The sequence below is a fragment of the Aythya ferina genome, assembly GCF_964211825.1.
Source record: "Aythya ferina genome assembly, chromosome: 1".
Classification (NCBI taxonomy): domain Eukaryota; kingdom Metazoa; phylum Chordata; class Aves; order Anseriformes; family Anatidae; genus Aythya; species Aythya ferina.
Window position 1 is genome coordinate 68498719 of NC_140296.1, and position 18893 is coordinate 68517611.

The following is an 18893-nucleotide window of genomic DNA, read 5'->3' on the forward strand; positions in this document are numbered from 1 at the left end:
TGTTAGGAAAATAGCATGTTCGTTGTTGTCTGAGGTTGGGTTATCCATGTTTTAACTGGAAAGTGTAGGAGATGCATTTATGAAAGAGGTGTCTGTTTATTGCCCTGTTCTTCAGAAATCTTTCCTTGATAATATTTTTGTATAGCGTAATATTGTTAACAATAATATGTTCTTCCTACACAAACACTGGGTGATCATTTTGTCATTAAGATTATGAACTGCAAGAAAATGCCACTTTTGCATTAGGACTGTGTATTAAAAGCAGACATAAAGCAAATGTTATTTCTCTGTGTTTACATAAAAGAATAATTTCTTCTTCTGTTAGTCAAAGGACACGGTTACCAGAGTGATGTGCTCCTGTATTACTAAAATATCGTACACACTGAAATTGATTTTCAAGTACCTCACCAGTTGTTGTCACTGGTTTCTTTTAAAGAGTAGCTGCAAAACGGTTAAGTATTTCATTTGATAGTGTGTTTTTGTTTTTGTTTTTCAGACTGATCTTGATTATGTTAACAATGTTGTTGCAAGCCTGGAAAAAGAGTAAGTTGTAGTTCTAAATAACATTGTGATAAGTAACAAAAAGCATTAGGGAAATAGAAGTTCATACATTTTTGTATTTTGGAGGTTTTGTACTTTCAAACCAAAAGGTATTAGATAACAAATTAAGGGCAATGATTCAGTCAGTTAAGTTGTAAAATAATAAATGGAATTAAACTGATTTTGTGCACCATAAATAGATTAAGTTGCCTTAAAATAAATGGGAATTTGTGACATCTCTGTTACTGTCTTGTATTCCATACATTCAAAGAGAACTGTAGGGAGAAAAAAAAAAGGCAGTGTTTATAATCTAGTTAGAATTTTGATTATTGGTCAAGAGACTAAGAGGCTATGCTTTAAGAGACTTATAGATATGCTTATAGAGACTAGGAGCTATTAGGGAAAACAATATCTTCTTCTATAGTAATTTTACTTCACATCCCTTATTTGAGTAAGTCATTGCTATAACCAGGCATAGTAACTATACCAACAGGAAGCTAGCAGGAAGTCTACAGAACTGAAAATATCTCGTATGATTTTATGATGCTTCTTTTGGCAGATTTTCTACAGAGATCAATTCTGGCTTGGTGGAAGTAATAGCCCCTCCTGCATCTTACTATCCTGACTTGTCAAACTTGAAAGAGACATTTGGAGACTCAAAAGAGAGAGTGAGGTTAGTTTATTCCTCCAAATCCTTTCCCATCTCCTCCCACATTCACACTTTTCTTGTTTATAACATGACAAGTGGGATGTGAATTCTTTAAATGTTTTCTTACTGTAATTCTTGAAAGTGTGGGGAAGTGAAATGAGCACTGAGTCCTTTTCAGTCTTATCTGCATGCTGTTCTGTGCATGATCAGAGCCTAATGCTGAGCTTGGTTGAACTCATTTAATGTTAGATTCTGGGAGGCGAACAGAGACTTTTGTTGTGGTTTTTGTTTGTTTGTTTACTGTTTTTCTTTCTGAAATATGGTGTAAAACCCAGTCATTCCTGCTGAATTCTATTTAAAATGCACATGTGTTTTAGTGAAATGCTAGGTAGTTTTCACAAAATAGAAATCAGAATAAAACAATTTTTTGTCTGTATTAAAGTATAAGTTGGAAGCTTTGTTCCTTTTTTTCAGACAGGATTTCCTGAGGGAAAGATGCCAAAAGCAGTTGTCCTAACATTTCACCAATATGCGTCATTTTCATAGTGAGATTTACTTTGAATTACCAGTGTGTATTGAAAGAACTTTTTTTTTTTATTATTATCCTTAAGTCTTTAATTGAATTTCAGATGGAGAACAAAGCAAAACCTGGATTACTGCTTTCTCATGATGTATGCCCAGAAGAAGGGAGTTTATTACATTCAGGTAAATTTCTGTTCTTTGTTTTCAAATGAGTCTGCATAAATTTTCAAATGAGTCTCCAGAAATCATGCTGTTGGGTACACCAGAAGGACTGAGACAGAGCAAAGATAACATGGTTATAACTTGGAGGGCACTAAGTATGGGTGTAACAGTGTCTGAGGAAGTAATCTGTGGAGTACCCTGTCTCTGAAGTAGAAAGCTATTTGTCATATATGATTGATTTTATCTTAAGAAGCTTAGCAAAAAAGGTGAAGGAGTGTAGACAGCTTAACTACTGTTTTCTCCCTTGTCCCCCAGCTGAGGTACAGCTGAATCTCCTAGGCAGAAAACACTAGCACAGTTTTGAGTGAAATTGAGCTAAAATCTATTTTTCTTTCTCTTGAAAGCAGGTGCAGTGTCACTTTAATATGACTCTTTGGTGTATAGGTACATTTTCAATGTGTTGCCAGACTTGTTTTCTTTTTTTCTTTCATTTTTTAAAAGAGGTTCTCAAGAACACAGTCAAGCAATTAATCTTAAGTTTAAGTTAGTTCAGAGTTGTTCCTGTCATGCCTTCCTGCTTTGAAGCAGAAGCCTTACCTATAGGAATGGCAGATCTAGTGGGTTATCTGTGCTTATGATCTTTATTTAGATTTTGGGACTGTATCCTCTGGGTGTAACGCCCCACTCATCTAGTTTTTACAAAGCAAGCTCTGCTGTCTGCTCTTTGAAAGCTGTTGGAGACTCATTTTTCCTGGAAGCTGTGCAGCCAGTGACATATTGACAGCCTGTTTGAAACTAGGCAGTCACACGAATGTTAGTGCCAGCACAAGGGGGAAGAGCATGAATGTTCTAGGAGATAGGACAGGAGGAGCAGCATCCTTAAAGCAGCAGCCTTCACTTAGTGTGAACTAAAAGGATTGTAGCACAGCATCTTGGGAATTGCACTGTCTGGACTACGCACCTGTTCTTCTCTTTGGCAACCAAAGTAGAAAATGAGGAAATGAATCCTGGCTCTGCAGATAACGTGTCTCTTAGCTTCTAAGAGGAGACATTATTTTAGTACTAGTAGGGAAGTGAGTAAACTGAGTCACATTTTCATACAAATAGTACAGAAGTTCTAGTTTTTCGCCACATAATGTCCTGATGATGTCACTTAGTCTAAAATTATTTCATGGAAGATTCTTCATTGAAGAAAGAAGCTAGATAAGCAATGTGATTTTAATGCCTAGTTTACATCTCCATTATGTTGAGATATGTTCAGATTCTGGATTAATTCTCCACAAACAGACTAACTGTGATCCCTATAATAGTTATTCTTGTCTGTAGAGTCTAGGCTTTAAAGCAGTGCTTGCACTAGAAATACATGGATATGGGTTAGCAATGTATTATAAATCAGTATTTCCCACTAGTACTTTTCCTATTGCTTTGGTGTTATTTTATTTATAGTGATATCATTGCTACCTTCCTCTAGCTTGAAGATGACATCGTTGTCAAGCAGAATTATTTCAGCACAATAAAAAATTTTGCGCTTCAGCTCGCTTCTGAAGATTGGATGATTCTAGAATTTTCTCAGCTGGGTTTCATTGGTAAGAAAATGTTCATTTCAATAGTTTGAAAGAACACATTCATCCTTAGATGCTGTGATTAATAGTGATCTGACTTCAAAGCTATCTTCTTTGTACTGGAAATAGACCAGGAATTAGAAATTCATTGGCTTTTTTAGGAACTCTGTGGTTTAACTCATGTTTGCTTTTGTTAGGCTTTTCATCTATTTTTGTATAGCAGTTAAATTCAACCTGTTGGAAATGAAGACATTTTTATAACCAAAAGTTGGTTTATTTATAAAAATATTAACAGTTCAACTGCAGGGAATTACCTATTTTAAATTTGACTGCAGTTAAAATAGAAATATCATTGAAACGCAAACGACTGCGAAGTAAAAGGAAAGAAGCATAAAAACTAACTCCACCTAAAACAGTCTCACTGGTGTTTATGACAAGAGGTCCAAAAAGAACCAACAGACATCGGTTTGTCTTGGTTGCTAAGCCTGTTCTATCTTCACCGGTCTGCTCCTTCCAGGAGAAGTTATGACAGTCCTCTCCTTCTTAGAGATAGGTAGAGTGAGTCTGTCATTTGCAATCAACAACAGTGAGAGAAGCTAACGCAGCATCTGGGGCTGTAATGGGTTGACTACCAGGGGGCAGATGAAATTGCCTTATAAGTATTTGTTCTGTCTTACACTCATACATTTTTACAGAGAGATACTAGTCTCAACAGAAAAACAATGATAGAAGTTTTGAAGGGATTTTACAAATTGAAAGGATATTTCGTTATTGCAGTGATGTGTCATGAACCAGCACCAAGTGGTTTTCACGTGTCATGAAAAGCACCAAGGTGGAGATATTAAATTAAACTAAATCAGGGAGATTCCTATACTATTCCTTTTCAGAGCTCAGCATCAGATGTGTTGCTGAGGCAATGGTTTTCTGATATTCAGCATTTCAGAGATTGATAGGTTTGAAAGAAAACCAGCAGTCATCTCCTAAAATCCTGTTAGGGTACAAAATTGTGCTTTGTACATTCGCCTGCCAGTCTCACCTATGATGAAGAGCACAAGAGGAAATGGGCAGAGGGAGGTCTCCTCATCCCCTTTCTGGCTACCCACATAACCAGTCTGCTTGGTTGCCTTGGGCTACCAGCAGAGAACGATTTCAGCTGCAACATATGTGACTGGTATTTTTGCCTCAGAGTTGGAGAGAGAAACAGGAAACGAAGCTGCCTATCATGGAGAAATAAGCATTTAAATAATTTACTGGAGCTTTTGTCTTAAACAGACTTGTCTTGGCTCTCTGTGGTTCTTGCAGGTGGAGAAATTGCTTGAATAATGGTATCTGATTAAACTTTATTTCTACTTTTTTAATCGTGGACTTAGATGGGGTTAGAGTTTTGACTCCTGTCCTAATTGCACTTTGAATGTAAATTCTGGGTGAAGTTTCTAGGCTGTAGAAGCAACTTACCTCCATTCTGCATTTGCTTAATTAGCGCAGTACAGATGGAATGGTAGAGTGCAACACTTGCAACTTGCATTTTTGTAATACTGAGATATCAAAATGGGCATAAACCCAACAGTTTAGGGCAAGCGCTGTCTAGCGCCTGCAAATATATTTCAGAAAGCTTATTTCTGTATTTTGCCTTTCACATCCCTGTGTTCTCAGCCCTGTATAGAGGGGACAGAGTCTAAGCCAGGAGGGTTAGTTAGATGGTTCTTTTTAATACTGAGATTTGGCTTAATCGTATGCTAAGCTGTATAAAAATACTTGAAAGCATGTTGTTGTTGTATTGTCTACGTGCTGATTGTTTGCAGTGGAGGCTCTAAGGATAGTTGTAATTACATTTATTTCTTATCTCCTTTGGCTAGACATCCCTGTTCTGGTCCTTGTATCATATTTGCTTGCCTCCTATCTAATTAGATACTATCAGTAGATTTTCAGATGCATTTAGCTACAGTTGTGCATCTTAATGTTATTTTTCTACCTAGAAAATTATTTTTTCCCCACTGAATTTATCTGCTTAACCTGTTTATAAGTTCTGAGAGAAGGATTAGTATTCATGAAAGGGATTAATAGTTCTGGCTTGGAGACACATTGGTGTGCTGTAACTATATCCTGCATAGAAGTTTTATACAAGTAATATGGATTTGTCTCGTCTCTACTGTTGCTTTATGGATCTTGACGCATTGATACTATGATCATTTGGTAGTGCAGGGAGAAGAGCAAAAGTAGTTGCTTGCAATTGGGGATGATTTTTACGTGCAGATATCTGCGGGAGAAAGTAGAGTGCTGAATTGCTAGTGATTCAGAAGTAGTAACTTGAAAAGAGGTACGACTGATTCATCGTAAGCTATTGCAAGCCTTGATCAGCTTGCAAATTCTGCTAGGAAAGTGTTTTTTGTCATAGTGTATTTCTGAACTGAAAATCTAGCTTACGCAAGTGGTACATGAGGAAGTGGCAAATGCAACTGTTTAGGCTGACAGCAGAATTACAGAATTCTGTCACCTCTGCCATAGAGCAGAAGTTGCTTTCTTTGATTTTTTTATTTTTTTTAGATTGTATTTTTTGATACTGAACGCAGAACCCTAAGTGCTGCCAAGTGTCTAATAAATAATGTGTGAGATGTATGCTGTTTCCCTGAGCAGCAATGTGGAAGGAGGTGTAGCGTTTGGATTCTGGGCTGCGCTGCAGTCCCTGGCATACCACGGTAAAGTCCTGCCAGACTTTTATAGCAACACCGATTTGTCTTCCAGCTGCTTGTGAGCTGAAGTGTTTTCCTGGGGATCTGCAATACCTTGTCCTGTTGCTATAATGTCAACCGTCAGTTTTTTAATGGAGCAGTCGGAGATCAGCTTCTTGGTTGAATTTTGCAGGCCCTCTGGATCTTATTTTACCCTGAGGTTTTAAGGCCTGTTCTGATTTTTTTTAAGTTGTTCTGATCACAGTTTTGTTCAAGTTGTCCACATAAGTGGAAGTCTGAGAAAGAATAGATCAAGTCAAATATCTGAGATATAAATAACTCCAAAGACATTTTGGTTCTAATGCCAGTAATTTGCATATCATAAACAGGGAAAACATTGAAAGGCTTGGACTGTAGTTAGAAAATAGGTGCTCGCAGGTATAAAGTTATTGCTGTAGACTGAATACATGCATCACAGTGCTTATACAGAATGCAAATGAATGAATGCAAATGAATCTTTGCAGTTCAGAGAACTGTGGAAAAAGTTTTTTTTTTAATTTATTTTGCATGTGTCTTAAACTTGCCAACAAAATGCTGTGAGAAGGTCAGAACAGTTCACTAGGGATAGCATTTAAATGCACTGAAAATGAGATGGAAGCCTTGGCAGGGCACAATAAACAGCAAAAAAATGTTCCACAATATTTTTTTTCAGCCCTGGCACTCGCTTTTGTCTATGTAAATAAAACAAAATTGAGAAAAAAAAAGAGAAAGTTTCTTCCACATCTTGTAAACCTCCAGGGATTTATGGAGCATCATCTTACCTTTGAGTCTAATTCTTTTGTGTTTTGAAGTTTCCTTGCCAGTGCAGCTTGTGTGCACCCAGAATCTGAAGCCTCTGAAGTTTTGTCAGCAGAGTCTCCCTGATGCCTGTCTGTTCCCAGGCACTGTAACAAGTGCATGACTGCGGTGCGAGGCTAGCCATTGCTTCAATTCTTTCATATCCTCTTTGCTTTGAGGCAGTATGTGTCGACTCTTGGTTTTGCTTAGGTCTCTGGCTTAATGATTTTTGACTGCATATTAAGGATGGCCAATGGGCAGCCTGCAGGCTGGGTTTGGATGGCATCTGTATGACTTGCTGGCTCCCAGCTCTGTGAGAGGTCACAGGACTGTGGGGCTCAGGCAAATGCTGCTGCTTGTTCTCAGGCCATGGCTATGCCCCAGGGGAGCCAGGCTGCTGCCGACACCCTCACTAAAGGGAGGCTAGGCAAGGGCTTAGCTGGTTTGGATTCAGAGGGGCTGGGCTGTCAGATCCGTGGAGCAGAAGCACTGGGCTGTTTACATCCCAAAAAATAGCTGTGGACGGTCAGGGGTCCAGAGCCTGGTGCAGATACAGTCAGCTGATGTTTACCTAGCATCTTCTGACTAGTTGCAGCTGAATGCGTCAGGCTGTGGGGTTTTTTGGTTGGTTTTGTTTTATTTCCCTGGTCAGTCCTGTAACATCACCATATTACCTTATATATATATATGTATATATAGTTAGTGTACCCTGTTTCTGTTTTAGATGAAATTAGGATAATTTAAATTAGGGAGAAAGAGTATATTCCTACTCTTTCCCTGTACTCAGCTCTGGTGAGGCCGCACCTTGAGTACTGTGTTCAGTTTTGGGCCCCTCGCTACAAGAAGGACATCGAGGTGCTTGAGCGGGTGCAGAGAAGGGCGACGAAGCTGGTGAGGGGCCTGGAGAACAAGTCCTACGAGGAGCGGCTGGGGGAGCTGGGCTTGTTCAGCTCGGAGAAAAGGAGGCTCAGGGGCGACCTTATCGCTCTCTACAGGTACCTTAAAGGAGGCTGTAGCGAGGTGGGGGTTGGTCTGTTCTCCCACGTGCCTGGTGACAGGACAAGGGGGAATGGGCTTAAGTTGAGCCAGGGGAGTTTTAGGCTGGATGTTAGGAAGAACTTCTTCACTGAAAGGGTTGTGAGGCATTGGAACAGGCTGCCCAGGGAAGTGGTGGAGTCACCATCCCTGGAAGTCTTTAAAAGACGTTTAGATGTAGAGCTTAGGGATATGGTTTAGTGGGGACTGTTAGCGTTAGGTCAGAGGTTGGACTCGATGATCTTGAGGTCTCTTCCAACCTAGAAATTCTGTGATTCTGTGATTCTTACCTCCAGTCTTGTTCTCTGCTTATTTAATTACAGGTAAAGATCCTGTACCTTACCATTCAGGTTTTTAGTGGCATGGTCTGTGAGTGTCTTTTCACCACAGATGACAACTGAAGACTGCAATCTTTGTACTCTTCAGAAGATGAGCTTATCAAAGGAAGATGCGGTGCTGAGCAGTGTTCTTGAGTAGAGGAAGAAAAGGATTCCAGAGCAGCATGAGTCCAGATAGCTCCTGGAGCAGGATAAACTGTTTCTTCAGGCAGTCAGCTTCCACTGGGGTTGGAACAATAGTGTGAGGATATTTTTTGTCTTCTGGTCCTGTGGTACTGTGCATCTCTGTCACCACATGGAAAGGTCCGTTTCCTGTGGAAGCAGGTGTGACTGACAGACTGCCTCGACAGCTGTCATCCTGAAATGACGGTTTCAGTCCCATAAACACTTGATGAGCCTCTCCGTTTTTAAGCTGATCTTTGATTAGGGTTTCTTGTATTTTTCCCTTCTCCTGTGCTGTGTTGTTGAAAGCAGTAGGCAGAGATGAATCATCAGGAAAATTGGGAGCCCATTTAGCTGGAAGTGTGACAAGCTGAAAGAGCTGTTATTCTGCATGAATATTTTACACAATATTGTACAAATCATTTGATTGTTTCCTACACATTTTTAAATATTTACTTCTACAAATAACGTTAAACAATATGACAACAATATAAGTATGCAAATAGTAACAATATACTAATAAAAACCATGACATCTTTCCTATGTCTTTAAACAAGAAAGCTCTGCAGCAGTCCTTTGTTTAGTGGGAGTTGTCCCTTGTTTAGTGGGAGCCTCAACTTAGTCACACACCGTATTTTCAACTGGAGATGTCTATTTGAGGACCTCGTTGCAGCAGGCGCTAGCAAGTAATGTCAATGTTTTTGCAGTAAAAAAAGCAAAATTCAAGGTTTGTGTAAGGGATAAGTTCCTGATTTAGCAATGCCGGGTCAGTTAATGTATGTTACCACACTTCCTTCTCCACCCAACTGCATGAATGGTCTCCTTTATGATCACAGCATCATTCCAACGGGTGAAATAACTGGGGCTTATGTCAGATGCTGCTTCCATATTGTACTGTGTCATGATATAGTGTTTTTTCATTATTATTATTTTTGAAAAAGATCTAAATTTAGTGGTTGGTTGTCCGTCTCTGCTGTTTGTACCTTCAAAAGCTGAACTTGTGTGACTGGACAGGTAACACTTGCAAATTTCAAGCACGTCTCGCATGCTTGAAATTTACAACATGGAAAATAATAGACACACGTCCATAACTCTTCTTCCTCTATTTTTTGCAGACTGAAAATATCTGTTCTTAACAAGACTGTGTTGTAGTACACACTGAATATTTTAGTGGCATCCAGATACATTGCAATGAGTTCTTGTTTGAATAGTTGTTCTGTTTTATTTAGTTTTGCATAGCTGGCAGCTATGGAAGCAAGGACAGCCTGGGAGCAATACAGAGAAATTGTCCGAGCAGCAAGGGATCAGGTTAGGAAAGCTAAAGCCCTGATATAATTAAATCTGGCTATGGACATCAAGGGCAACAAGACTTCCGTAAGTACATCAGTGATAAAACAAAGACTAGGGAAAATCTGTGCCCTCTCCAGAAGGAAACGAGAGACCTGGTTACCTGGGATATGGGAAAGGCTGAGGTACTCAACAACTTTTTTTTCCTCAATCTTCATTGGCAAGTGCTCTAGCCACACTGCCCAAGAAGGCAAAAGAAACTGGGAGAATGTAGGATCATCTCCTACCTGCTGTAGGAGACGATTGGGTCTGAGACCATTTAAGGAACCTGAAGGTGCACAAATCCATGGGCCCTGAGAAAACTGGTGGATGAAGTTGCTAAGTCACTGTCCATCATATTTGAGAAATCGTGGCAGTCTGGTGAAGTTCCCACTGACTGTAAGAGGGGAAACAACCCCCATTATAAAAGAGGGGAAAAAAGAGAGACCTGAGGGACTACAAGCCAGTCAGTCTCACCTCTGTGCCTGGCAAGATCATGGAGCAGATCCTCCTAGCATATATGCTAAGGGACAAGGAAAATAAGGAGGTGATTGGTGACAGCCAGCATGGCTTCACGCAAGTCATGCCTGAGAAATTTGGCCTTCTACGATGGGGTTACAATATTATTGGATTAGTGAAGAGCAACTGACACCATCTACTGGACTTGTGCAAAGCATTTTACCCCCATGATATCCTTGTCTCTAAATTGGAGAGATGTGGATTTGACAGATGGACCACTGAGTGGATAAGGAATTGGCTGGAGGATCACATTCAAAGAATTGTAGTCAATGGTTCAGTGTCTAGGTGGAGACCAGTTGACAAGTGGTATTGGAACCAGTGCTATTTGACATCCTTATTGGTGACGTGGACACTGGGAGTGAGTGCACCCTCAGCAAGTTTGCTGATGACACCAAGCTGTGTGGTGCCGTCAACATGCTGGAGGGAACGGCTGCCATCCAGAGGGACCTGAACAGGCTTGAGAAGTGGGCACATGCAAACCTTGTGCAGTTCAGCAAGGCAAAGTGCAAGGTCCTGCACCTGGATCACAGCAATCCCGAACATAAATACAGGCCGAGCAGAGAATAAATTGAGAGCAGCCCTGAGGAGAAGGACTTGGGAGTACTGGGGGATGAAAAAAATCGACATGAGCTTGCAATGTGCACTTGCAGCCCAGAAAGCTAACCATGAGGGAGATGATTCTCCCCCTCTGCTCTCCTCTCAGACCCCACCTGGAGTGCTGTGCTCAGCTCTAGGGCCCCCAGCATAACAAGGACATGGAACAATTAAGAGCAGGTCCAGAGGAGGGCCATGAGGATAATCAGGGCCTGGAGCACCTCTCCTATGAAGACAGGCTGAGCAAGTTGGGGTTGTTCAGCCTGGAGAAGAGAAGCTTCTGGGGAGACCTTAAAGGGGGGCCTAAAAGTACCTAAAGGAGGCCTATAGGAAAGCTGGGGAGGGACTTTTTGTCAGGGAGTGTGGTTACAGGACAAAGGGTAATGGATTTAAATTAAAAGAGGGTAGATTTTGACTAGATATTCAGAATCTTTTTTTCACTCAGAGGGTGGTGAGGCCCTGGAACAGGTCGCCCAGAGAAGCTGTGGATCCCTGGAGGTGTTCGAGGCCAGGATGGATGGGGTTTTGAGCAACTAGTCTAGTGAGGGAGGTGTCTCTTGCCCATGGTGGGGGGGGTGGAACTACATGATCTTTATGGTCCCTTCCAACTCAAACCATTCTGTGATTCTCTGAAAAGTACAGAGTTTTTAATAACATTGAGATTTCAAGTTGTTCATCACTAACGTACCTTGTCATAGCACATATGTATCCATTATCTCAGTGATTTCAAAATACTATATTATCTTTAAAATAACTCCAGTTACTCTTAATGTCATTGCAGGTAAAATGTTCCAGTCTCCAGATATCACTCTTATTGTAGAGTTCATATTTATGTTTTATAAGGAGAAGCCCATCGATTGGCTTCTGGACCATATCCTCTGGGTGAAAGTGTGCAATCCTGAGAAAGATGCCGTAAGTTTGATTTATTAAGAAGCTTCTAAAATGCTTTCATGTTAGTGAACAAGTTGAGTTTGGTGAATTGAAGGCTTAGCAAACTGTGTATCCTGAAAGAATCTCTCCTCCTACCAAGATTTTAATCTCAAATATACCTGCAGAGACAGTTTTCAGAAGCATTATAATTGTTGTTTCAGATTTCAGAGATGGATGTGGTAGCTGGTGAAAGAAAAAGTCCAGTTAGTTTCTGTATGTAACACTCCTAAAATAAATTAAATCTTGTAACCCCTGCTGAGGCTCTGCAGAACACTACTACTTGGATAACAGTCACAGAGAAGGTTCCAAATGGCGATTAAATAGAATTTTTGTCCTTCATTCCTCAAGTAGTAGCTCCCTTGCTGAAAGACTGAATAAATGAGTTCTGTGCAAGAAGGAAGAGATGTAAATTTCTCCTTTATTAACTAGTATTACATTTGCACAGCGGTCTTGCTCGATTTCTGGAACAAAACCAAGAAGAATTCAATAAATCTAGGTTCTTGTTGAGTCTTTTTGGTTCGTGTAACATCACATACTTTCAGTAAAAACTCAGCAACCTTCTGTTGAATTTACTAATGTGTTTTTTATCCCTCCCCTCTTCATTTCAGAAACATTGTGACCGACAGAAATCAAACCTACGAATACGCTTCAGGCCTTCTCTATTCCAGCACGTTGGCCTCCACTCCTCCCTGGCAGGGAAGATCCAAAAACTCACAGTTAGTAGCTAAACTTTTCCTTCCTTCCTAGAACAGGCTGATTCGATGAAAAATGTTTTAGCCTTTGAGAAAACAGGCGTTTTCTTGGTTAGCATTTTTGTGTTACTGCAGTTGGAATGAAATCTGATTTAAACTGGTTGCTATCAAGTATAAGAACTACCAATCTTAGCTTATTTTTGTTTATATCTGTTAGTGAATATTTTTATTTTTTACTTGATGTCATGTTCATCTTATTACTTAGATTACAAGATCTGATATATGCAAAAATGAGTAATACATTTATTTTCCTTTTTTTTTTTTCCAAGTGTTTAAGTGTAACCACTTGAGAAAAACAGTAAAAAATAAAATAAAATAAAATCTGACCAGCATAATGTTTATGTTTCAATTAGGATAAAGACTTCCTGAAACCGTTGCTGCATAAAATCCACGTGAATCCACCTGCAGAGGTTTCCACATCTTTAAAAGTCTACCAAGGGCATACCCTAGAAAAAACCTACGTAGGGGAAGATTTTTTCTGGGCTGTCACACCGGTTGCTGGGGACTATATTCTATTTAAATTTGACAAGCCTGTCAATGTAGAAAGGTTAGTAATTATTTGTCTTTGGTCTCATATCTAAAGCTGCTTGCTTGCCAAGACTGTTGAAGGTAGAATTTGAGGCTGTCATAATAAGCTGAAGTGAAATCATCTGGGGTATTTGCAGTCTAGCTGAAACTGTGATCATCAGAGTCTTTTCCTCCAATTCTTTTGCTGATTTAAATGTTGTCTTCCGCTTTACTTTTTCTTTCAATTTTATCTGGAGCTTTTTTGATAAATGCAATTCAAACCCAGTGTTTCTCTGGCAGGTCGTAGGGGAACTCAAAAGAAGTCAGTTTGATTCTGTTTGGTTGGTTGGTCTGCTTCTAATTACAATTACAACTGTGCAACATGGTGTGTGCTACAGAATGTTGTGCCCTGCAGGCTCAGTCCATTGACTTTGCAGACCAGCAGTCTTGCTGGAGCATGTCACAATGTCCCTGTACCTGAAAGTTGGGAACTGTGAAGGGTACCATTAATTTATTTTGTTAGATTTTGCTTTAGGGCTTGAGAAAAAAACACCATGCTAAGACTCCAAGTTGACCTATTTCAAAATTAAAAAGACTTGAAATATAAGTATCTGCGATTTGTTAGAGGACTAAAAGTGACTTTTCCTTTGGATTTACTGTTTTGCTGTTTTGGTTTTCACTGTCTTGCCAACAGAATAGTCCAAGACATACAAAATAAATTGGTTATTTAGTGTCCGTTTAAGTGTTGCTGTGTTAGTAGATTTCTTTTTCCTTTCTTCACATACCTTCTGTGCTTTTTTGAGGTCAATACGTATAGTCTGGTAGAGCAAAGTTCCTTTGGCTCAATTGACTGGCTGCTTTTCTTGTGAAGGAGCCCTTTCTGCAGTTCTGAACTGAATCCAATTAGTCAACTTCTGTGCATGGTACATAATCAAAGACTAAGTCTTCACCTTGGCTTAGCACAACAGTGAGGATCAGTAGTTTCCTTGTTCTGTGTTGTACCAAACCAGTCTGACCTATTAAATTCCAGTTTGTTGTGTGACATGTCAAATTACTCTTCCAGTTGGTTGCTGTGCGTTAAAAGACTTTCTTGGATAGCTTTCACAACAAGATGTATGTGTTGAGAAACATGACTGCCATACCTCCTTGGATTAAAGGCAGAATCTTTTTATATCCTGTGCCAGTAATATAAAAAACCTACATATTTTTCAAATCAACTGCATGAATTCATTGATTCTTTTTGATCAAGTTTTTGTCTTCAAAGTTATGTCGTGAATGTTATCTTATTTTTTTGTTTGTTTGTTTGTTTTTAAGAATAATACGCCTCTACTCTATGAATAGGGTAACTGTAACCAACAATGTTGATCTTGGGTGGATTGTTGTTCTGTTAGGATGAGTCAAGTGCACAATGGCAATTCTGGAAAGTGTTGCTAGCAAGTGTCTTAGATCAGCCCTGTAATTCAAAAGTCAGCATGCACAAGTCTGAAGAAAATATATATTTTAATATGTCCTACCTTAATGGTGAGGAAGTTGGGGGAACAAGTAAATACTAATTATCTATGCAAAAAAGCTGGTGATGGGTCTGGAGAACAAGTCTTATGAGGAGTGGCTGAAGGAGCTGGGCTTGTTCAGCCTGGAGAAAAGGAGGCTCAGGGGCGACCTTATCGCTCTCTACAGGTACCTTAAAGGAGGTTGTAGAGAGGTGGGGGTTGGTCTATTCTCCCACGTGCCTGGTGACAGGACGAGGGGGAATGGGCTTAAGTTGCGCCAGGGGAGTTTTAGGTTGGATCTTAGGAAGAACTTCTTTACCAAGAGGGTTGTGAGGCATTGGAACAGGCTGCCCAGGGCAGTGGTGGAGTCACCATCCCTGGAGGTCTTTAAAAGACATTTAGATGTAGAGCTTAGGGATATGGTTTAGTGGGGACTGTTAGCATTAGGTCAGAGGTTGGACTCGATGATCTTGAGGTCTCTTCCAACCTAGAAATTCTGTGATTCTGTGAAAATGTGGGAAGATGGTGTTCATCATTATGCTTTGAAAAATTGTTGCTAGGGCTAAGATAGTTGTGTCTACCTGATGTGTTAAGAACAGTCTCATCAGTAGAGGATTATACTATCTTTTTTGGTATTTCTACTTATTGAAGAAAGTCATTCCAATTTTAGAAAAAAGGGAGCATCTTGGATCCCATTGCTTTCTCAAAGGAAGTCCACTAATTAGAATGATGTTACGTATTTAGACTTAACTTAGGTTTAGCATTGTTTGAACTATCATTATAGGCCATTTCAATATTTATTATGATTTGTGTTTCTGTTGCCACAGGATCCTCAAAAATACAGTATTTTGCCTTTGTATATATTGTTGTTGTTACAATTATTTTCCCTTCCTTTTCTGTCCTATTAAACTGTCTTTCTCTCATGAGCTTTTCCGAGTTGCTCCCCCATCCCACTGGGGGTGAGTGAGTGAACGGTGGGTGGTGCTGAGCTGCCTGCTCCCTTAAACCACAACAGCATCAGGAAAAGTTGCCCTGTGGGGAGATGTATCTGATGGTGGCAAGTAAAAGCAGAAAAGCCCTCTTGTGTTCGTGAACCTACATAACAGGTGCTGTTTGTTTTATGTTGTTGTTGTTTTTAAAGTAATAGAAAAGCTCCTTGAATTCACACCAAATGTTGTCTGCCAAGTCAGTTGGAGGTGCAGCTGCTTAATAGTTCCAGTAATAAATTCTCCGCAAACAAGCTTTCTCATGGAAATATTTACCACAACTGACAGAATGAATGGCAGGTCTGTTACGGTGTGACAGAACACCAACTTGTTCCTATAGCTCGTTTTTCCGTGCCAACCGTTTTGCTGAACTGAATGTAATGTTTCTGTTGAGTGTAGCAGTACAGTAATTAGCTTTCATCAAGTCTTTAAATATTTCATTTCTGAGACCTGAGAATATTGTCAGGGATAACAGTGGCAAGGATCTCTTAATAATCTAAAGTGAGATCTGAACTTGTGTAGTGGAGCAGAAAATAACATTTGTGGCTATTTCATGCAAGACCTACTTGACATATCCTTGCTGAATGTTGAAGTCAAATGGATGTTGATTGTTTTAAGCCACACCTGAAGAACAGGGATGTGTAAATTGAAATAGTCAAAAGTGAAAATTGAAATGTGGCCTAAGTTTGAGCTCTCCATATAGGTTTGACTGACGTAAGTTGGATAATGCACGTGTTTTTTGAAAACACTTATTAACACCAAGGAAGTCCTTGGAAGTGCATAACCTATGGCCATCTTGATTATTGTCAGCTTTTCTGCAATAGCAATTTAGAATGGATATTTACAAAAATAAAGGGTTTCAGAAAAAAAAAAAAAAAAACAACACGCACAACCTCACCAATTTATGTTAATTTGCTTCATGATTTTTGGAATATGAGGCTCATTCTTATTTGTATGTGACTGCTTGGCAGTGTTTGAATATCTTCATGAGGGTTAGTAGAATTTTTGTGGTTTTGAGCGTTTTTGGAGGGGAAGGAAAAACAGGGAGGTGGTGATTTATTTATGTTTTTTATACCCCCTAACACTGCTTTTAACTCTGTAGTTGCCCAGTAGTTGTGTCCTTGCTTTTAACAAGTTGTTGGTCCTAATGTGCCGTTGGTTATTAATAAAGTGATTTTATGAGGCCCAACTTGCTGTCTGGAATTTCAGCTTTAAACTGAAATCTTAATACTTTTGACAAATCAGCTTGTAGATTACATGTACTTCTTTGCTTTCTGATGTTGGCATAGATACTTGATGTGCAGTATTTGAGGTTAATTATCTAATTTTCTGTGCTGTTGACCCTAGAATCGCAGGGAACGTGTGATGTTAACCTTGCACTTATGTCCTATGGTGGCTTCTTGCAACGTATAATTCCCACTCATGCGAGAAATATATATTTGACTATTTAAACTAGAAAATCATTGTATTGTGTGAAGAATATCTTTTCTGGCTCCTGATAACATACAAGTTAATTTATCTGCTTTTAAATTGTTGTGACAGTGCTGAAAATTACCTGCATAAAAGGTGATGGTTGCTTGCCTGCTATTACTGCCACTAAGTTGTAGAGAAAAAGAAGCACAGCTTGTAAAGCATGTTCTTTAGCAGTGAGATTATTTTTTTTTGATGTTTGTTTTAAGTAGAATAAAGTTTGTAAAAAGTGTATCATAGCACCTGGCTGTAGATGTATCTAAAGTATAATTAATTATCTATGCTGTGGGATGCATGTCCTCTTTTTGGAAGAGATCCACAAAATCAAGTGTATTACAAAGGAAAAAAAAGGTTTTCTATAACAGCTTTCCAAAACTGGCAGTGCAATGAAGCCTTCTCATTGTTTCCTTTTGCAGTAACAACCACGTAAAACCTAGGGAATTATGAAATCATTGGGGTTTGGAGTAACACGGCAGTAACTTGACTAATGCGTAAGCTCTTCGCTGTTCATAAGCACTGTCCAGTACAGAAACTCTCCTTGCACAATGCAGCATGTTCTACTTTTCTTGTGCAAATTTAGCTGCAGTAGCACACAAATACGTGCAGCCACACACAGCCACAATGTGTATGATTTAGAAATAATCTTTGTTCTGATTTTAAATGTGTAATTATGATATAGGTTGTTAAAGCCTAACATCACCTTCATCTTATTAGGCTTTAAGGTGGTATCAGATGATAGAAAATATTTGGAAGTCTCTTAAATTTATTAGAGTTTCTGTATGTTAGTGTATTTCAGGTGGGCTAATGTTTTTAGCATATATGAAAAAAAAAAAAAGAGAGAGGAATTGAGGACTTGATTTCTGTGTTTACATAAGCTTCCGTACTAATGAGCAGAACATCCTCCCATGGATACCCTGATAGCAGGGATTTGGCAGGCAGGCTCCCAGCCACTGATGCTGTTTGCTCTGGGCATGGGAACTCTGCCCACAACGATGAGGCAAGAACTTCGTAGGAAAAGAAAAATAGTACGGATCAGAGACAGAAGAAGGGAGCTCTCTGAGCCAAGGACATGCTGCTTTCTCCTTAATGGCACTAATATTCCACGTTGGTGTCTTTGGCAGCATTCCTGGGTTTTACTGTTCTTACTCAGAAATCTTAGAAGTTTAATGCAGTTGCCTAAATGTTAGGTGTCAAATGCCACTTGAGATACCCTAAAATGCTTCCCCTGATTTTCAGAAGGGCGTGAGTCTCTGACACGTCACAGGTGCATCTGCCAGCCTGTGAGGATGCCCATACCCAAGGGCATCTCAACTGACAGTAAATGCTGATGTTTAAGAAAACTGAAGGGAGCTCCCGTGTGCTTTCCAGAGAAATAATATTCCAGGTGCATATGTGTATATATAAACTTAAATAAATACAAACACATACATCTACAGTGAAATGTGGAAAGATTTTTTTTTGTTTTATTTATTATAGTTATATTATAAAAGATATATTGCAGCTTTACATATTCATCTGTAGAATATATGTATATGACCTATATAAAACAAATATAAAATCTGAAACTGTCAACATTTCATTGGTTTAAAAGTTTAGCAGAATTAACATTGATGAATAGCGTAAGGGCCGTTTAACTAATGTCGATCAGATTGAGAAAGAGCTAAATTTCTTAAAGAAAAGAGTGAAGATTTCATGAGAGAACTTCTCCCTTTAGTAGTAAAACAAGCCAAAAGCCGGTACTCACCAAAACCCCGCATTAGAAATAGTGAAAATGAATTTAATGCCAAACCCTTTTCTATTACAGTTGACCTGTACGCACTTCAGAGAGCACAGTGGAAGTTTA

At 39.3% G+C, this 18893-nt stretch overlaps 1 protein-coding gene across 3 annotated transcripts in view; it reads left to right on the forward strand.

Moving 5' to 3' along the window:
• The window catches only part of MGAT4A (alpha-1,3-mannosyl-glycoprotein 4-beta-N-acetylglucosaminyltransferase A), a 73953-nt gene that overhangs the window by 41347 nt on the left and 13713 nt on the right, over positions 1–18893 (forward strand). For all 3 annotated transcript variants that reach the window (XM_084519658.1, XM_084519660.1, XM_084519659.1), the window contains exons 6-12: positions 497–543; positions 1100–1213; positions 1819–1894; positions 3345–3459; positions 11697–11827; positions 12454–12561; positions 12951–13144. In XM_084519658.1, coding sequence (XP_084375784.1) covers positions 497–543; positions 1100–1213; positions 1819–1894; positions 3345–3459; positions 11697–11827; positions 12454–12561; positions 12951–13144 — 785 coding nt within the window. The remainder of the gene's footprint in view (positions 1–496; positions 544–1099; positions 1214–1818; positions 1895–3344; positions 3460–11696; positions 11828–12453; positions 12562–12950; positions 13145–18893) is intronic.